Source organism: Microtus pennsylvanicus, chromosome 20 (genome assembly GCF_037038515.1).
Source record: "Microtus pennsylvanicus isolate mMicPen1 chromosome 20, mMicPen1.hap1, whole genome shotgun sequence".
Taxonomy (NCBI): Eukaryota; Metazoa; Chordata; class Mammalia; order Rodentia; family Cricetidae; genus Microtus; species Microtus pennsylvanicus.
Window position 1 is genome coordinate 32634982 of NC_134598.1, and position 20701 is coordinate 32655682.

The 20701-nt window shown below is 43.5% G+C and overlaps 1 protein-coding gene across 1 annotated transcript in view; it reads left to right on the top strand.

Moving 5' to 3' along the window:
• Apaf1 (apoptotic peptidase activating factor 1) overlaps positions 1-20701 on the top strand; it is a 68793-nt gene that overhangs the window by 25519 nt on the left and 22573 nt on the right. Inside the window, exons 14-20 of the mRNA XM_075954784.1 lie at positions 1002-1127; positions 2187-2318; positions 3699-3824; positions 6896-7057; positions 11738-11866; positions 14583-14708; positions 16379-16498. Of these exons, the coding sequence (XP_075810899.1) occupies positions 1002-1127; positions 2187-2318; positions 3699-3824; positions 6896-7057; positions 11738-11866; positions 14583-14708; positions 16379-16498 (921 nt within the window). The remainder of the gene's footprint in view (positions 1-1001; positions 1128-2186; positions 2319-3698; positions 3825-6895; positions 7058-11737; positions 11867-14582; positions 14709-16378; positions 16499-20701) is intronic.

Sequence of the window (20701 nt, forward strand, 5' to 3'; positions counted from 1 at the left end):
TTACCTGGGCTCCATCCGTTTGCCAGTTACGGGCAATGAGAAGACAACAGTTCTTAACAGACAGGCCGATGGCATCAGCAAGTAAAACTCCACTGAAAGCCGTTGGCTGAACAGATTGTCCAAGACTGAGACAGACTTCGGACTGTCATGGGAGATAGACGAGATTACTGCCAGAGGTGCTTTGTTGCTCCCTTTGTGGAAAATACGAGCAAATGAATGAGTGCCTTTCCCCTGCGTTTGTTCCCTGCCTGCATACTGAAGAAAACAGAATCAGACCGGTACAGCCTTTATACTGAGACTAGCTTGAGACTTTCACGGTCATAGCTGTGTACTCATTTCTCTAGTACTTGATTACTAATTATATTAATTTTGGCCTTAAAAAAATTCCCCTGATAGTGCAGGAGATGGAACCCAGGGTCTTGTGCCTGTTGGGGAAGTACTCTATTACTAAACTATCTATAGCCTTGTTTTTTTTTTTTTTTCATCCCTAAAGAAAGCATTTTTGATTGTTTAGACTTTGTCAATCTAATCCCAAGACCGGAAGCTGTATTTCACCACTTCTTTTTAGTGACATTTAACAACACTTAGCAAGGGATATTTCTGGAGGAGACCCGATGGATGGGGATGGATGGGGTGGGGTGTTGGAGTAGCCTACCTGCAGGAAACTCACCTGCTGGTTGCCTAGAGAAGCCGAGGCAGGTGGGGGAGGAATCCAGGGTTTTGCCCTAGTATGGAGGGTTTAGAGAGAGGGGTGCCCCGCCGGGTGGGTGGTCACTCTCCTCCTGGTCCTCTCTGTGTAGTAGCAGGCTGTGTTTCCTGAGTACTTCTGTTTATGCTTACACTTAGGAATTCTGACAGATTCTGATTTTGAGTCATTTTTCTTAACTCTCATTTCTGTTTTGAAAATAACAGTGATTAAGAACTTTCAGAGATGTGTTTTCATAAATGATGCCCTATGGATGAGTGGTTTACAGTGAAAAAGACTTCCTGTTGTTGCGCAGGTGTTCAAAGCCGAGACAGGAGAGAAACTTCTTGAGGTCAAAGCTCACGAAGACGAAGTGCTTTGCTGTGCGTTCTCCTCGGATGACAGTTACATAGCAACCTGCTCAGTGGATAAAAAAGTCAAGGTACGGTGCTGGGCTGGGGCTCCGTGGTTAAGAGCTCTCACTGCCCTGGCGGAGCGCCCACGTGACCTCTCATAACCCCTGTCACTCCAGTTCCCGGGGACTCGGTTGGACACTGCGTGTACCTGCAGAATACTTAGAGACGTAAAAATAAATTAAGGTAGAAAACCATTTTCGTCTTGAGTGGAAATTGCAACAGTTCATCTTCTTCTTCTGATTTATTTTTGTTTAGTCGTGTGTGTGTGTGTGTGTGTGAGTGTGTGTGTGTGTGTGTGTGGTGTGTGTGTGCAGAGTCCAGAAAAGGGCTTTGGTTCCCTGGAGCTGGAGTTATCATGGAGTTATGTATGGAGCTGACATTTATCAGCCTCCTAAAATGGGTGCTGGGAACTGAACTTGCATCTTCTGGAGGAGTAGTATGTACTCTTAAATCATTAAGCCCAAATCTTTTTATTATTCAAAGAATATTTCCCTCCCCTCTACTCCACCCAGTTCCTTCCCACCTCCTTTTCCATCCGGATCTACTCCCTTTCTGTATCTTACTAGAAAAGAGCAGGCATCTAAGATAACAACAAAACATAACAAAATAAAATAAGATAAAACAAAAATCATCACATCAAAGTTAGACAAGGCAAACCAACAGAAAGCATCCCTAGAGTTACCAATAGCACACTGACGTCAGTTCTAGCCCCGGGCTCCACTTCTTTGCTGCTGTCACATGGGAAATCTTGTTTTCTTGTGTGTTTTTTTTTTTTTTTTAAGACAGGGTCTTACTCTGTAGCCCTGGCTGTCCCAGAACTCACTGTAGACCAGGTTGGCCTGCGATTCATAGAGCTCTGCCTGCCTCTGCCTCCTGAGTGCCAGGATTAATTAAAGGTGTGCGCCTCCATGCCTGGCTCTTTGTGATTAACTTTTTAAAGTAAGGAGAATTTCATCGTATTTAGCGAATAGGAAGGAGATTCACAGTGTCATGCTCAGTGGGGACGTCTGTCCTCATAGGAGATAACACCTGCAGAGTGATGTCCGTTTGGAAATAATGTATTCTATTTCCTTTGTCCTCTTCAGATTTGGGATTCTGCGACTGGGAAGCTGGTGCACACCTATGACGAGCACTCAGAACAAGTCAACTGCTGCCATTTCACTAACAAAAGCAATCACCTCCTTTTGGCCACCGGCTCGAGCGACTTCTTCCTCAAAGTGAGTGTGGCTATGAAAATGATGCAGATGACTTTGTGACACTCCAGGGCATCTCCTTTGATTGTCTCCTGTGGACCAGGCTGGCCTCGAACTCACAGAGATCCGCCTACCTCTGTCTCCTGAGTGCTGGGATTAAAGGCGTGCACCACCACTGCACCCTGCTGTTCATGTCAGTTCCTTATTTTTGACCCTGCTGTTAGGGATTGGCTCAGGACAAGAGCTTTATATATCTGGCTTGTGTTAATTTTCTTATATGTGGTCTCAAACCTATACTTTCTACCATATTATTAGAATCAGAATCCAAATAAAATTGACACTTGGTGGTTGTCCATTTTATTCTGTTAAAAACTCTCTTTTCTTGCATTTCCTTTTCATACTGTTGGTTTCCCAGACAAATAGAATTACTTGTCTCATGGACTGTCTCTGATTTCTTGAGTGGCTTACTGGAGAGTTATTTGACTTGATCTTCTAACCCCTGTAGCTCCTATATTATGGTATAGGTTTTGAAGTTTTTAGGACTGTTAATATAGCTTTTAGTCTGGCTAGTTATCTCAAGGTTTGGGAAGTCCTAGAAACATGTGAATTTTGCTTAGACCATTTTCATAACCCAGCATTTGAAAGTAGGGATATAATTTACACAGTGCTTACTGATTCTTGTAGCCAGTTAAATATGATGATTCTAAACCACCCTGTTAACAATAAACAACAATTGTTCAGTTAATTTAGTGTTCAGACTAAAAGCCTCCCCAGGCCTTAAGTCCTGTAGTGGATTGAGATGCTGATCCAGAAGTTGCCCTGTTACTAATCACAAGTTTATCTTCCTGTGTGATATTTTTGTGTTGCCGTGAACCAAAACCTCAGATCAAGAGGAAGAACTGAGTACAATTACTGGCTTTCCTTGTTTAGTTTAGATTCATTTTTTTCTCTTTTTAAATTAATTTTAATTGTGTGGATGTGTGGGTGCAAATGGAGGCCAGAGAAGGGGACCCTGAATTCTCTGGCACTGGTATTACAGACTGTTGTGAGCTTCCGGTGTGTATGCTAGGAACTAAGCTTGGGTCTTCTGGGAGAGCAGCAAATGCTCTCTAGCCCCCATTTAGTATATATTTCAAGATCTATCCTTTGACATTGTGATTCACATATACAGGCCCAGATCTCCCTCTCGCTAACGTTGGAACCACCTGTTCCAGTCTCCACTTCCTCCTTCTGCCTTAATTATAATTTTAAAGGGGCCAGGTGCCTGGGCTGCTCTAGAACTTTGGACTTCCAGTGACCCTTCTGGTTCAGCCTTCAACGTACTTGGAACTGTAGGTGTCTTCACCACACCAGTCTCTCCAGTACTGGCTAGTTTTTACATGTCTTCTTTTTCTTTCCAAATAGCTCTGGGACCTGAATCAAAAAGAATGCCGCAATACTATGTTTGGCCATACAAATTCAGTCAACCACTGCAGGTTTTCCCCGGATGATGAGCTGTTGGCCAGTTGCTCAGCTGACGGGACGTTAAAGGTAAGCTTTTGCAGAGTAGAGGGGTCTAAGTTTAGAAGAATCCTTAGGATTTGGTTTAGATATAAGTTTCTGTTGGTGTTCATAATGTTCCAGAACTCTGATCCAATACCTGAGATCAGCATCCTGAAGAGGGAAGGTCTGTCTTTGCAGCTTTGGAGGTTTTGTCCTGACCCTGTTGTCTCTGCCTTTGGCAGGGAGTGAGATCAGCAGCCTGAAGGAGGGAAGGTCTGTCTTTGCTTGCAGCTTCAGAGGTTTTGTCCTGACCCTGTTATCTCTGCCTGTGGCGGGGAGTGTGTGCCAAAAGCAACTGCTTACCTAAACAGTGTCGTGGAAGCAAACAGGGAGACAGGAAGGAGCTGGGGTCCCACTGTCACCTTCCTAACTTGGTTTCCTCTAGGCCCCTCTTTTTCTTTTTTTAAGTTATTTTCTTTTTAAATCTTTTTTAAAAAGATTATTATGCATGAGTGCTATCTGCCCGGTTCACCTTTATGCCAGAAGAGGGCATCGATCCCACTATAGATGGTTGTGAGCCACCATGTGGTTGCTGGGAATTGAACTCATGACCTCTGGAAGGTCAGCCAGTGCTCTTAACTGCTGAGCCATCTCTCCAGCCCCTAGTGCCCCCGCCCCCCATTCTTAAGGCTCCAAACCTCCTGATACAGTGCATCAGACGGGGAGCCATACCTGCAGCTCATAAGCCTTTTGCAGTTTCTAGATCTAAACCATAGCTTCATTATCTACCTGTAGAAAAGAGCCTTTTCCTTCAGCTTCTAAGACTCTCTGACATACTGTTATTTTTGAACGGTCTGTAATCTAATGTTTAAATTCTTTTGGTATATATTACATTCCAAGCACTGTGTGTGGGGTACTATACTAGGCTTTTGGGTGTGCATGTGGGCCCCAGCATGCGTGTGCGTGTGGCCAGAGGCCGGCTTGTAGGAGTTGTTTCTCTGCTTCTTACACAGTTGATTCCAGAGAAGGAGCTCGGGCTGTCGGATTTGTGCTCTTCCAGCTGAGCTGTTTTATTGGCCTGCAGGTCCATTCTTGTGCGGATTCAGTGCAGGCCTTTGCAGCAGATGCTGTGATTGCTGGCTGCATTCTTGCGCAGAAGATGGCATTTTGCTGCCTTTCTCCCTGTCTTCTGGCTGTTGCATTCTTTCCGCTCCCTCTGTTCCCTCGGCCTTAGAGGGCATGGTCTGAACGTCTTGTTTAGTACTCCCTTGTCACTCATTCTCAGCGCCTCGCCAGTCCCGAGCATCTGCGTCCACCACCATTCGTCAGGAACATGCACTACATTCCTATGACCAGCCATCAGCAGATGGACACGTAGGCAGATCCCAGCAGCGTGGTCAGTGCAAAATCCTGAGCTGAGAAATTTGTATGTCGTGTTGCTCCCAGACAGGTGTTTGACTTCTAGTATTCACGTGTGAGTGTCACCGGCAGTGGGGACAGGCATCGCTACACTCTTGGGGAGAGCTGCCTGTGTCGGTGATGGCTTCCCCATGGTGCTGTTAAGTCTGTGTCACTGGCTGCTTCGCGCAGTGACGTGCAGAAAGCAGAGGTCCTGCAAAACGATGCTAGATAACAGTGTGTCAAGGCCAAAGCCTGGTGGAGCTTTTCCCGTCTGAGGGAATAAGAGCTGTAAAAGCATTTTACGCCCCAAAGGCTCTGGGATTTTCCCTAAGCTTGTGATACGGCATCATGTTGACAAGCTTGTGCTCCTTTGGACCTTAATGAGAAAACATTTTAAAATGTTTTATTTAAAGATTGTTAGTTAAAGCGTACAAGGGCATATGGTGCACAGGGACCCTGGGTACAGTCGGTGGTCTCCTCAGAATGCAGTGGTGTGGTCTAGATCATCTCCCATTGTGTGAGATTTTATCATGGCTGGCGAGGGACTGAGTTAGGTGGAGAAGTGAATGTAGTGAGATTCAGCTGTGTCAGCTTGTTTGTTTGTTTATTTATTTTCCTAAACCTAAGCAATGGTGCCTTGTGTGTCCTATTTACAGTATGATTTCTCGATTCTGTGTGATGTGTCCAGAAATTACTCTTGTGTGTGTGTGTGTGTGTGTATGTGTATGTACATAAAGTGTTTGGAGCTCAGAGAACAGCTTGGGGGAGCCACTTCTCCCTTCATCCTGAGGGTCCTCGAGCTTGAACTTAGGGTGTAGACTTGGCAGGCGGTGTTTTCGCCCACCACTGAGCCGTCTCGCCTGCCTTCTTTCCCGTGTGTTAGGAAGGCTAACCTATCAGTGCCTGCTGTCTCCTGTTTTATTTCACACAGTGGAGCTACAGTTGTCCCCTGGTAAAGTGTTAGGGTCGGACAGCTTTGTGTGTGTGTGTGTGTGTCTGTGTGTGTGTGTGTGGCCAGCCCTTGGTCTGGGACATGGTAGCGCTTGTGAAGCCAGGACATTGCTCCAGTTCTGAGAGAGCAGAGAGAACAGCTATCTTTTCAGAGGCTGTTGCTTGTCGTACTTGTCTGACTGCTCTAGAATAAGGCTTAGTGTACCTCGTGCCCCACTTCTCAGGAGCTGGTTAGCTCTGCAGCGCTGCACAGCCCCACCAAGCACAGCGGAAGCCTTGCTTCCTCTCAGGATAGCTGTTCCTCCCTCTGGGGTCTCTATCTCTGGATGCCCACCAGGCCCTGGGCAGAACAGTTTCCTGCTGCTCTTGTGGTAGAGGTGAAGCTCAGCTTATGCCCAGCAGAGGGCAGCAGCCGCCAGCTGTGAGGCTTCTAGGCTTCTCACTGTTCACACCGTCTTCAGCCACTCCACACTGTACCAGGCCCAGTTACCTTTTGAGATGAGATCTCATGTAGCCCAGGCTGGCTTCAAACACATGATCCTCCTGCCTCAGCCGCAAAGTACTAGCGTTACAGGTGTGCCAAACTATGTGCAGCTCAGTTAACTTTGGTGTGAAATGGAATCTGGACTTTTTAATTTAAAAGCCTCATAAAAAGTCGGATGTTTGTAGAAAATTTCATGAGGAGAGTACGTTTGTGTGATGTGTAATCTAGTTTAATTCCAGAGGTGTGGGCTGGGAGTAAAGCGATTGTGTTGTTTTGAAAACAGCTTTGGGATGTGAGATCAGCAAACGAGAAGAAAAGCATTAACGTGAAGCGGTTCTTCCTGAGTTCAGAAGACCCTCAAGAGGACGTGGAAGTTATGGTGAAATGCTGTTCCTGGTCTGCAGACGGCTCTGAAATCTTAGTGGCGGCCAAAAACAAAATTCTCGTAAGTCAGGCCATCTTACTTCACTCTGACGGAACAGTTTCCACTTTCTGGTGTGGCTCTGTGATTGGAGCAGGCTTCCCAACTGCTCACGATTCTCTGGAGCCCTGCGCTCTGGGGGATACGGAAGGCCTTGTGAGAAGCAGTCAGAGATACTGTTTATTTTCCCAAGAAAGAGAGTGTGAAACAACTGCTTAAAGCCAAACAGTGCAACAACAGTTCGTAATGTCAGGTCAGTGTTCCTCCAAGGCGGTATTTTTTTACTTCTTTATTTTATGTGCATGGGTGCTTTGGCTGTGTGTGTTTTTGCATCATGTGTGTGCAGTGCCTGTTGAGGCCGGAAGAGGGCTCTGAGTCCCCTGGAACTGTAGTTACAGATAGTTATCAGCTGCCATATGGTGCTTGGAATTGAACCCAGGTCCTTTGGAAGAGTAACCATTGCTTTTCACTGCTGAGCCATTTTTCCAGCTCCACTTCAGTTTATTTGAAACAGAATACTCTCTTCATTCATCACTTAAAATAATTAAAATACCCACTATTGCTAGGCGTCTTAACTGCGGTCATCCTTGTAGATTCATGGGAGATTCCCTTGTGCTAAGTTTTTACCTCACCCCCAAAGGCCCCCCCTGCTTCTAGTAGTCTAAGTACTCCCCTACCAATCTGATGGCTCATGTTCCTGTCCCCACCCTCTCTCAGTCCACTCATGAAATCTCTTCTATTTCCCCTTCTCAGGGAGATCGGGAACCTCCCGCATGAGCCCTTCTTGTAGCTCGGTCCTCTTGTGTCCCCAGCAGTGGGAACAGTGACTGTTCTAACTCTTTACTGACTTTTGAGACCCTGCTCCTCACTCAGTACTGGGGATTCTCGCCTAGCCTTAATGCATGGGGAAGTGCTGCTTCTTCTTTTTGTAGAAACAAGCTTTGGAGCCTGTCTTGGAACTTGTTCCATAGACCAGGCTGGCCTCTAACTCACAGAGATCCACCTGCCTCTGCCTCCCGAGTGCTGGGATTAAAGGCGTGCACCACCACCGCCCAGCCACTTATTTTTAATGCAGTTTAATATGCTATGTTTTGTTGATATCCATGGGAGACCTGCCCTTTCCTGAGCAGAAATGGAGTGGGTGTGGATTGAAGGATGGGAACAGAGGGGGATTGGGGGCAGGGGCTGGGAGGAGAGGAGAGAGGGGAAACTGCAGCTGGGACGTAAAATAAATAAATTAATTAAAATAAAAACAAAAAAAAGATTGATTTTGATGATTTTCAAAGTACTTAAAAAAGATTTATTTTTAGTTATGTGTATATGTTGTGTCTGTGTGGGGATGTACATGTGACTGAATGGAGGTGCCTGCTGATGCCAGAGGCATTGGGTCCCCTGAAGGAACCAAACTTGTGTATTTTGAAGGGCACTGAGTGCCCTGCTGAGCCGTCGCTCTAGCCTCTTGGTTTTTTTTTTTTGTTTTTGTCCCTCTTCCGATTTGATGACGCTAATGAGAGAAGAGCTCCTTAAGATCTAAATGAGACAAGGAGATTTTCATGAAGTAGGGTAAGACATACAAAAGAGTAAATGGTAAGAAAACACCTCCCTCTTCTCAGATCTCATGCTGTGTGTGTGTGTGTGTGTGTGTGTTCTGAGTACTCGTCAGCATCCATAACTTAAAATCTAAACACCCAAGAGATGTGGTAGATTGCCGTAGCTCTGTGGTCACAGTGGGAGAACTGGGCTCTGAGTAGTCACAGTGGTTTGTCCAAAGTTGGATTGTGAGGAGGGCCAGCTCTGATTTATGGCTCATGGATAGTCGTCTTGACACTAATCTTAGAAGACACGACTGGTAGGTATTACTGTTTTAGACAACATGAGTCAAGGGACCATATATTTATGCATAAACTCACTGGGGGACTGGGTACTTGATCCAGTAATTGTGGACCTGGGTCCTTGGTTGCTTGTGGATTTATATCCCTTTAGCATGGAACTAAGAAGAAAAGTACTTCCTTTTTGTCTTAAGTGTGTTGAAAAATCTTTAAAAATAATCATTGCATTTGTAAAATTCAGAGATTAAAAATTTGATTTTTGTTGTAATATATAATATAAAATTTTCCATTTTAAACTCCCCCCCCCCCCATAACTAGGGTATTAAGTTAGAGGCTTGAAGATAAAGGCAAGCACTTACTTCTTCACTGAGTTACAACCCCAGCTCTTTTTCATTTTTATTTTGAGATAGTATCTTGCTAAATTGCACAGGCTGGCCTTGAACACACTAGTATAGCCTAGGCTTGCCCCAGACTTGCAAACCTCTTGCTTCAGCCTCCTCAGTAGCTGGAATTAAAGTTTTCCAAACCATTTTTAAATGTTATAATTGGCATTATAATTATATACATTATGTCGTATAACCATTACCACAGTATGTTTCTCTCTTTTTTCCTTCCTTCCTTCCTTCCTTCCTTCCTTCCTTCCTTCCTTCCTTCCTTTCTTTCTTTCTTTCTATCTTTCTTTTTTTTTCAGAATTTCTCTTTGAAGGTCAGGTCTGGCTGTCCTGGAACTCACTCTGTAGACCAGGCTGGTCTCAAACTAAGAGATCCCCTGCCTCTGCCTCGCAAGTGCTGGGATTAAAGGCACATGCCACCATTGCCTAGTTACCACTGTATGTTTCTGAAGGCTTTCATCACTCAGACAGAAACCCATTAACCACTAATCAGCTAATAATCCTCCATTCTTTATCCCCATTCCCTGGTGACTAACAACATGACACATGAATTTGTCTTCTGGAGACTGTGCAAGTGGAATTATATAATGCTTGGTTTATTTATGCTTGACTCATTTCCTTGAGCACAATGTTTTAAAAGCTTATTTGTGTTGTAGAATGTGTCAGAACTAAACAGTCTCTCTCGGTATGTGTATACTCACGGCTCACCCTTCTGTGCGGGCTCCTGCTTCCTTCCACCTCCTAGGTGTCGTGAATGATGCTGCAGCAGACGTGGACACAAGCATCTGTTTGGGATCCTACTTTAATAAGATTTTTGTCCAGTCCTAATGGAGTTGCTAGATCACTTTGGTGATCTCGGAGGAGGTGGACTTTCCCACAGTGGCTTCATTGTTTCCTTTCCTTCCAGTAGTTACAACAGCGTTAGCTTCTCCAGTCCTTAGAAACACCTGTTGCTGGTTTCCACTAAAAATCTTACCTACTTTCCTTTAGAAATTTAGAGCCATTGAGTAGGTGTGAGGTGGCAGCTTGATTCGCACCTATTTATTTATTTTGTATTTATGTATACAGTGTTCTGTCTGCGTGTGTATGCCTGCACTGCTGGCCAGAAGAGGGCATTGTAGATGGTTGTGAGCCACCGTGGAGTGGCTGGGAATTGAACTCGGTGCCTCTGGAAAAACAGCCAATGCTCTTAACCCCTGAGCCACCTCTCCAGCCCTTGATATACATTTTCCAGATAACCAGTGATGTTAAAGAAAAAAGCTTCTCTCTCCCTCCCTGGCTGATGAAGAGAATTGAACCCTGTGCTAGGCAAGCCCCACCACTGAGGTCAATCCTCAGTCCCAGAGAAAGATCATTTTAAAACATTGGAAGATCTGTTCTAGTGTGAAAGGAAACTTTATGTTTCGTGTAAAACATCTTGTTTTAAAACCTATTGACTGGATCCCTGTTTGTCATCCTGAAATGATTGCCTTAGTGTTGCCCTTGCCTGTAGGTCCCAGTTTTTCACTCTCGTTCTCCTCTCGTTCTCCCCTTCTTTCAGATCTTGTATTGTTAGTCTGCGCCTGTCGTCAGACCCTTTCTCTTCTGTCATCCCCAGCTGGGACAATTCCTGTTTCACATTTGCCATTTTTTTTCCTGTTATTCTTAGCCACTGATTTTTAAGAACAACCTGCCCTGGGAGACATTTAAATATGATTCCCGTTGTTTGTTTTTGGCCTTCCCTGCTGTGCTTCTTGGCACCGGCTTGTGTCCCTGTGCTGTGCATTTGCTAAACCTCTTTACGGCTCCCACTGGAAGCTTTTGTTTTGTTCCTGAGGACTGTCTAGGTTCGGTCTTAAATAACTAGACTGTATCAATATACTGTATGTGTGTATGAAGTATACACAGCCTTACTATTTGGCAAAACCTTTGGAAGAATATATTCAACATTTGAAAATCTTTCAAGAATTGAAATGAAGGTTATATTGATAAAAAATAGCCTTTTTGGTTCAAAAATGGGAAAGTGATTAATTGTAATGGAATGATTTGATAGCTCTGGAGAGAAATAGATTGGTTGAGCTTATATTTTATTTTTGCAGGCCTTTGCTTTATATTATTTTGACCGACTTTGCTCCTGGCTATACGTTTTCTCCCTTGGATCAGAAGCGCCACAGAGAACTGCACTGTGCTAACTTGACTTCTTTGTTTCTGTTCATGCATTCACAAAGGTGGTTTCTCTCTAGGCCAGCTTGAGAGATTATCTGTGATGAACTTTCCTCTATAGAAGATAGCTTTCGAGATGAGCTATATTTTAAAAGTGATATATATAGCAGTTCATGTCTAGGTAGCTATCAGCGTTTATGCCAGTCACCAGTAACTATAGGTTTTCAAGACTTACATTTTACATCTGAGATATGAGGAACATCTTTTAAAAACAAATTTAGATTCAGCGTGGGTGTAATTTAGGATGTTTTGTTTTTATAGCTATCTCTTTATTTTGACAGCTCTTTGATATTCATACTAGTGACCTATTGGCAGAGATCCACACAGGCCATCACTGCACCATCCAATACTGTGACTTCTCCCCCTATGACCATTTGGCGGTGGTTGCCCTGTCCCAGTACTGTGTGGAGGTGAGTAGTTGAGCTTATTCAATGTGGTCTCTAGAGAGCCAGGCATGACAAAGAACGGGCTACCGACACCCTTACTGCCGAGGATGCTTTCTTGTACAGTTGTGGTCTCTTCATAGCCTAATGACGTGTAGCTTTGAGATGTTCAATTATATGACTATGGTGGGATGGGAGAACCATTTGCCAAGCATTTATTGAATATCTAGCGTACGGAATGATCATTGGTTTTCTAGGGTAAGATAGGGCATTTCTTTTAGTTTTACCGTGTGTGCACGCGCGCGCATGTGCATGCGTGTGCACCTGTTCAAGCACATGCAGAGGCCTTACTCCCTTTTCTCTTTATTTCTTCAAGAAAGGCTCTCTTGCTGGCTGTTGGCTGGCAGCTGGCCATGGAGCTTTGGAATTCAGCTGTTTTTTTTTTTTTAAACTTTTTATTTAACTTTATTATGTTCGTTGGTGTGAAGGTGTCAGATCTCATGGAACTGCATTTTCAGACAGTTGTGAGCTGCCATGTGGGTGCTGGGAATCGAACCTGGGTCCTCTGGAAGAGCAGTCAGTGCTCTTAACCGCTGAGCCATCTCTCCAGCCCCTGGAATTCAGCTGTTTTTACCCTTAAATGTGATGACAGGTACAAACGGCCACGCTTGAGTGTTTGAACCTGGGTTCCTAACGCTTGCACAGAAAGTGCTCTTACCCACTGAGCCATCTCTCCAGTCCCAGATACTGTTCTCTTTAAAATCAGTTAGTTCAGATTCTTAGATCCTTTGAGTAGGGTGAGATGGTAGCCCTGTCATTGCCATGCACAAACAGAGTGATTCTTACAAATTCCTTGTTCTTGTTTACAGTTTGGCACTTCCTGGTGAATTTCATGGTCAATTCCTTCTCATTTCTAAGATCCTTACCTCTGTCATTCTTAGAAAGGTCCAGGAAAGAATGTCTTCCTTCTTGGAATGTTAGGAAGCTCCAGGTGACAGATGTGATAGGTGTAGTTAAAGAGAAAGAGGAGGGGGACTCTTGAGAGTGCACCTGTGGATCACTTTAATTTCTGTCCCTTTTTGCTGCATTTTCCAGTTTAGATTATTTAGAGATAAGGCAGGCTTTTCATAATCATTTTGTAACTGGAGCTCAGCAAGTGAAACCCATTGGGCATGTGATGGAGCACTTACTTTGTCCATGCTAATTCTGCAATCATGAAGTAGGCCTGTAATTCAGAGTGTAATGAGGGGCACGCAGGCGCATGTGGTACTTCGTTAGACTGGAATATGTCTGAGGAAAGTACAGCAGAACCCAGGATGCAGTGAGGATGGTGGCGACTCCCACAGTTTGTAATAAGCATGGATGAAAAGAGAAACGTGGACATGCTACAATTAGTGTGCTCATTTATTGTAGGGCTTTGCAGCCAGTTCAGATGAAGGTTGGATGACAGTATTAGAGGGAAATAATCCTTCTATGGAAGCTGCTTATGTTCATCCTGTTATTTTTAGATTGATTAAAAAAGATAAAACATGTACACGATTTCAGATTCCAAGCATTATAGTAAGTCATTTTCAGAGAAATCTCATTGTCATCTGATGTGGGATTCCCCTCTGTATGCTGTGAATACTGTGGGTTAATGAAGAAACCAGCTTGGCCTGATAGGGTAGAACAGAGCTAGATGTGGAAAACTAAACTGAATGCTGGGAGAAAGAAGGGCGGAGTCAGAGAGAAGCCATGTAGCCCCGCCAGAGACAGATGCTGGAACTTTACCTGGCAAACCGTGGCGATACACAGATGAATGGAGATGGGTTAATTTAATATATGAGTTAGCCAGAAATACGCTTAAGCTATTGACCAAACAGTATTGCAAACAATATGGTTTCTGTAACATTATTTTGGGGCCGAGCAGCTGGAAATGAATAAGCGGCCTCCTACAACAGTCATCGTGACCTCTTTCCTTCCCTCATTTTCCATCTCACAGGCAGCATCTTTTTATATATCTAGGCAGATTTCTGTGTGCATGTGCATGCTTGTCTATAGCCATCTATATATACTTCTCTCTTTTTTTAAAGACAGGGTCTCATGTAGCCCAGGCTGGTCCCAAATCCTCTATGTAGCCAAGAATGACCCTGAACTTTGATCCTCTGCCATCTTGTTGGGTTTTATATGGTATTTGAGATGGAGCCCTTTTGTGCATGGATTCCCAGACTTCGTAGTTCTTAAAAAAAGTTTTTATTTATTTTTTGAGCATTTCATACATGTAATTCCTAAATAAAAGGTAATATTTGTTCTTCATTTTCTTCTGTTAACAGTACATCTTAGAGCTTAAGTTATTGGGCAGTATTTTTCTTATTCCATTTTGCATAGTATTCCATTGTGTGATTAATTATAGTATATTCATTTAGTTTGCCTGCTGCTTTCAAGTGTTTTCCTTATGTATATGTTCATGGCTTTTTGTGTGAATGGGTGTGTGTGTGTGTGTGTGTGTTGTGGCCTGAACGCAGGGCCTTGTGTTCACTAAATGTGAGATGTACCAATTGACCTATACCCACATGCCAATTTTTGTTATCTTTGTTTATTTACTATTAAAAATGTAATTATATAATAAATAATCTTATGCATAAGCAAGTTTTAAATTTTGATAATGTGTTTTGAGGTTTTATTTGTAGAAACAGTATTGCTGTGTCATCCTTATTTTGAGTGTTCTTGTTACATTAAACTGTGTTCTTTGTTTATCCTATAGTTGTGGAATATAGATTCACGCTTAAAGGTAGCTGATTGCAGAGGCCATTTAAGTTGGGTTTATGGCGTGATGTTTTCTCCTGATGGGTCATCATTTTTGACGGCTTCTGATGACCAAACAATACGGGTGAGAAATATTGAGATTTTCATTTTAAACATTTATTTTTTTGTTTTCGAGACAGGGTTTCTCTGTGTCGCCCTAGATGTTCTGGAATGTACTCTACAGACCAGGCTGGCCTCTAACTCCTGAGTGCTGGGGTTAATGGCATGTGCTACCACTGCCTGGCTCATTTTAAACATTTAAACTAAATTCATAGAGAAATAAATTGCTGGGAAGTATTAGGGGAGGTAAATTAAGAAACTACTAGACACTTATTTATCCTAGAAAAGTGACTGCTTGTTACCTGGATTAGATCAGTCTTGTTCATCTTGTTCATTGACTGTTGACTGTTCCTGGGGTCAGGTGCTGGGCGGAGTCCAGTGAGTAAACTGATCTGGGAAGACGTCTAACTTTCCCTCTTAGTTCTCCTGTTTAATTACGTGGTGATTCTCGTTGCTCGTATAGTTTACCTTTTAATTTAGTTGTCATTTATCTCTTCTTTCCCATTCCTACTGTCCGTGTCCAGATCCTCATCATCTGTTCCCTCTCTGGTCCTAGGCTCTGCTGTGTTTTCTTTCTTATTTGACTACATGACATATCTAAGATATTGTATTATGTGCAGTACAGTCTCACTATTATTTTGAGACACACCCATTTCTGGTTCCATCAGTTTTGCTCAGATACAGATAGTGACTCTTGTTCATCAGAGTAAATAGCTACCATTCAGTTCCTCCACAGTGTGATCTCTCTGGGAATCAGTCTGTCCTTCATTTTATTCCTGTAGATAGCGTTTCCCAAATGCCTTGCTTCTGTTCCTTTCCTTACATATATCACCTCATATGCTCGGAATTCCTTCCATTCTCTACCATCCTGAGATCTGTTCAAGCCCTCTTTGTTTAGGGGAATATCTGTCTCCTTTATGGTTATGTAATTCTGTGTCACTTTGGATTGATGCCTGTTGGATTGATGTCTTAAAATATAGATTTGATTATACTCTGTCTTTCCAGTATCCCATTGCCCCCTGATTTATTTACATATTTTAGAATTACATCCAGCTGTTTGAGTCTAGGAATCCTAGTTGTGCTGGTCACATCCATACAGTGCTTTGTACAAATCATAACTAAAGTTTATTTAATGCTACTCTTTGTTAGACGTCATGCAAAGTACTGTCCGTGTACTGATTTGCTAATCCTCATAATGGGAAGAGAGCATGACATGGTAGGTCCAGGAAAGGCCCGGAAGGGCCTGTGCACTTACTGTGTCCTCTTCCTAGACCTGAGCTAGACGATAGATGAGCTCAGTGCTTCTTTCTGGGAAGAGGAAGAGAGCTGCAGTAAAGCACAGGTTGTCTACCCACCCATCGTTATGTTCTGCTGTAAGCTCTGTGTCTATTGTAGATGGGAGTCAGCCAGTCCTCACCCTCAGATAGCACTGGGCTGACCTCTCTAATGTCACAGGAACATTTTGATTGCAGAGCCCACAACTCACGTAATAGTGACTATTTTTTTTTACTATAGGACGTGTTAATAAATATTTATTGCTGTTGTATAGCCTAACAGGTGAATTTTTTCTACCCTAGGCATTTTAATTTCGAATCATAATTTGTTATCTTGCTTTGAAACCGAGAGTCGTCTTTCCAGTATATCAGGGAGGACTGGTAATATGTTGTTACTTTAGTTTCTTTATCTCTTACTCAGGTCTGGGAGACGAAGAAGGTGTGCAAGAACTCTGCCATAGTGTTAAAGCAGGAAATAGACGTCGTGTTTCAAGAGAATGAGATGATGGTCCTTGCAGTTGACAACATAAGAGGCCTGCAAGTGAGTCTGCTTTAGACAGTGTTGGAAAGATGGTTGACCACATAAGAGGCCTGCAAGTGAGTCTGCTTTAGACAGTGTTGGAAAGATGGTTGACCACATAAGAGGCCTGCAAGTGAGTCTGCTTTAGACAGTGTTGGAAAGATGGTTGATCACATAAGAGGCCTGCAAGTGAGTCTGCTTTAGACAGTGTTGGAAAGATGGTTTTGGTTGGACTCATCCTTTTTCTTTTTTCTGTTTGTATTTTGGGTACAGGATCAGGCGTAATTGGTTCTAACAGATGCCTTCTAGGCATTAGTTGAATAAATACACGACTCTTGAGTTGAGGTTTGGATATGCCAGTACTTAGAATTAAATTATATGCTATTTAAAAAGAAATAACCTCCTTTATTAACCTTGTTTCTCTCTTGCTGTCTGTGATCACTTCCCTTGGGGTCTTGAGAATCCCACAAAGACAAACTTTAGCTTGTTCACCATAGTCATTTGGATGTGTCTGATAGGGGAACAAGAGGTAAACATACTAACGGAAGCATTTTTTTCCAGGGGAAGGAAAATAGGGTCTTTGGGAGAACAAGAATCATCTTAAGCGGAGGAGTCTCAGTCATCAGAGCTGAGGTGGCGGGAGCTGGACTTCCCATACTGAGGCACTCCTGCTCACTAATTCACTTACTCACACATCTGTCCAGTTGTTTTTGAATACTCACTAGTCCTGGAGAAGGAAGGGATTGTTTTGATAATATTAGAATAGCTACATTGCTGGAGATTCGAACAACTTACCTCAGACTGACCAGTCCCAGGGGTCCCATGGCATAGGAAAGGTACTTAAAGCCTCCGAGCACTTGTAAGAGAGCTAGCAGGTGACCTAAGTGATGTTGCCATCCAGGAGGTCAGCGCTGCTGAGCCAGTGGCCTCTGAGCAGAAGTCCGTTCAGCTGGTACCGTCCTGATAGAGAAGCCCTGGAAGTGAGGGTGGCATTGTGGGTGCTGGCCACAGGAAGAACGCTTCCTTCACCCAAGAGATTGTCTTCATGATGGCTGACCCCTGCAGCACAGCTGGATGGTAGACCTTCCTAGGAGATACCATTATGAGCAGCTGAGTGACAGTGAATTGTGGCTAAAAGGGGTGGCAAGGGCAGTGGCCAGAGAAAGCATGTCCCTGGGATCAGTGTGGCTGTTGCATGAACAAGCAAATGATCACTCTCGCCCTGAGATTCTCTTGAGAGATAGGCATGGAGAGGACAGAAACCCTGTTGTAGCAGAGGGTTAACCATCCTCTAAATGATTCTTGTATTATTTTAGAGCCTCTCATTTGCTCTTAGATCAAAAACACAATCTGCAGTAATCTCAGTTTTTCCCTGTGGTGGTCCTCAGGATCAGACCCAGGGTCTTGAGCTTGCAAGCCCAGTGCTCTAACACTGAACAACTATACCTCCAGCCTTAATAGTTTCTAGGAAAGGCTTTATGATAATCTGATCTGTTGGACTTTCCTTTTCTTTTTAAAAACTTTATTTTTATCTTATATATTTTAGTGTTTGCCTGAGTATATATCTATATGTATTCCATGTGTGCATGCCCACGAAGGCCAGAATTGCATCTCACGGAGCTGGAGTTACACACCATTTTGAGTTACCATGTGGGTGCTGGAAACTGCACCCTGTCCTCTGTCAGAGCAGTAAGTGCTCTTCTTAACCACTGAGCCAGCTCTCCAGCTCTCCAGCTCTGGAGTTTATTTTCTTGAAAATTTGTTTTTATTAACATTAGGGAACAGGAGCATGTGTGGCAGGATGGGACGAGAAAGTGAGGTAGAACAGGAGAGAACAGGGGACCAGCAGGCTGCGGGCAGAGCTTGGAGCTACAGCTGGAGTGCTTGGGTGGGGGTGGCAGAGGAAACCCAGTGCCTGGCAGACTAGTTCCAGCTGGCTCTGAGATGACGGAGCTTTGCCACTTCTCTGAAGCTCATTCTGTCCCTGTTAAAGCCCTTCTCATCTTCAGCAGCCTGGGAGCTGGTTACAGGGTAAGGCAGAATCTGATTTTAGGAGACCCTTATCTGGGAGTCCAATGTTTATGGTATGTGGTGACTTGTCTCCAACTGCCTTGAGTTTTAGAGTCAAGTTATAAAAATCTTTAAATGTGTCCCAATTTGTATTTTATACGTTCACACACCATCTTCTCAATATGTTGATCAGTGTTCTGTATTTACGGGATAAACGTGGATAGGAACTTGAATGTGAATTCCTTCCTTACTGTTTTTTATTTATTTATTTTTTTTAATAGACTGAGCTTTTGCTTGGGGTATCTCTACTGTAGTTCTTTCCAAGTTCATTGTTCCCATGCTTGTTGTAGTAGGAGCGGCGGGGCTGCGTCCCCGGCACCCAGCCGCCCACATGGCTAGCTTATGCCCCGAAATAATTACATGGAAACTGTATTCTTTTAAACACCGCTTGGCCCATTATATCTATCCTTTTCTCGGCTAACTCTCGCACCTGGACTAGCCCATTTCTAATAATGTGTCTAGCCCACGAGGTGGCTTACCAGAGAAGATCTTAACCTGCGTCTTTCTGGAGTGGGAGAATCATGGCGACTCCTTGACTCAGCTTCTTCCAGCATTCTGTTCTGTTTACTCCTCCCACCTATGTTTTAACCTATGGGACCAAGCAGTTTCTTTATTACTTAACCAATGACCTTCCTCCATCACATGCTTGTATTTTTTAAAATCAAATCTATGCAGCGTTTCAGTAACAGTTGTCATAACCAAAGGATGATGAGGTTGCTTGACTATAAAATGTTATCTTACTGTATGTCATAGTCTGCAGGAGTTGAGAGGACAGTATAACTGGCAGGTAGTAGTTCCGTTAAAGTAAACACCGAATTTTTAAATTACCAATTAGAAAAGTATTGAACTTGATCTTTGTGGAGGAAAATACTTAGTTGTCAGCGGTCAGCTTTTTAAGAAAATATTGTTTAATAGTTTTATATGTGTGTATAGTGTGCATTTGGATCATGTATACTCCATTACCCTCTCTTACCTTCTCCCACTCCCATTGAACCCCCTTTTCCAACACGTTGTTCACCTACTTTGTGTGTGTGTCTACTGAGTTAAGATGGCGTTCATGAACAGGATCGGGGTTAGTTACTGGAGCATGGCAGTCCGTCAGTGGTGACACAGCTGGAGAAGATGGCTTCCTCTCCCTGGTAACCGTCACCCTCCTGGAGGGGGGTACCTCCTAAGTTCCTCGCCCATTAATAATAGACTTGTTAAAGGGCCTAATCTCATGCAGATATTATGGAGGTAACCATGGTTACCGTAACTTCATGCATGCAGTGGTCATGCCATATCTAGGAGACGGCATTTTACAGCACACCTCTCTATTTCCTGGTTTTACATTCTTTTAGTCCCTTCTTCTCAGATGTTCCTAGAGCCCTGGAGGGGTGATGTAGTTGTCCTACATAGGGTTAACACTTGATAGTCACTTAATTCTCAGCACTGTACTCGCTGTGGGTCTCTGCATTAACTGCTTTCCATTGCAAAAGAAACCTCTTTGACCGGGACTGAAAGCAGCATGAATTAGCCCAGGGGCATAAAAATAGATGTTTAGACTGCTCAGAAGGCAGTTTGACGACATCTGTTTAGTAAAATAACAGAAGCAGGTTCCCTGCTGAGGGCCTGCGACCTCCTCAGCCATGGGCTTTTGACCACCAGATTTACAGTACCAGATAGGAGTTCCCATTACGGAGCAAGCCACGAATCCAATCAGAAAGAGGCTGGCTCTCCCCACAGCAGCCAGGCCATTGTTTCACAGTCTTACTTAGCAGGTCTGTGTTGTGCACAAAATGCCCCCAGTTAGGTGACAGTGTTGATGATCCTTCTTCCCCAGCAGCCTGCAGAATTTAGTCTTGATTTTAAATATGTAATAGAGCAGAGAATTTTAGCAAACTGTTGTTATAAAGGAAAAGCTACATATTCTTAATCAACCTTATGTTCAGAATAGCTGAAACAATTTTATTGCATGTGCCATGCTGAGAAATAATTGAGATTTTAGATCATAACACTAAGTTAGAAAGGTATCTGGTAACTGATTGAAGCTTGAGAAGTATCTCCTGAGGTCTTATCTTTTAATTGAGGTACTAAGGAACTTCCTAAGGAACTATACTTTTTTTTCCCCTTAGGATTTAAAAAAAATCCTTAGCATTAGGTAGAGGCTATAAA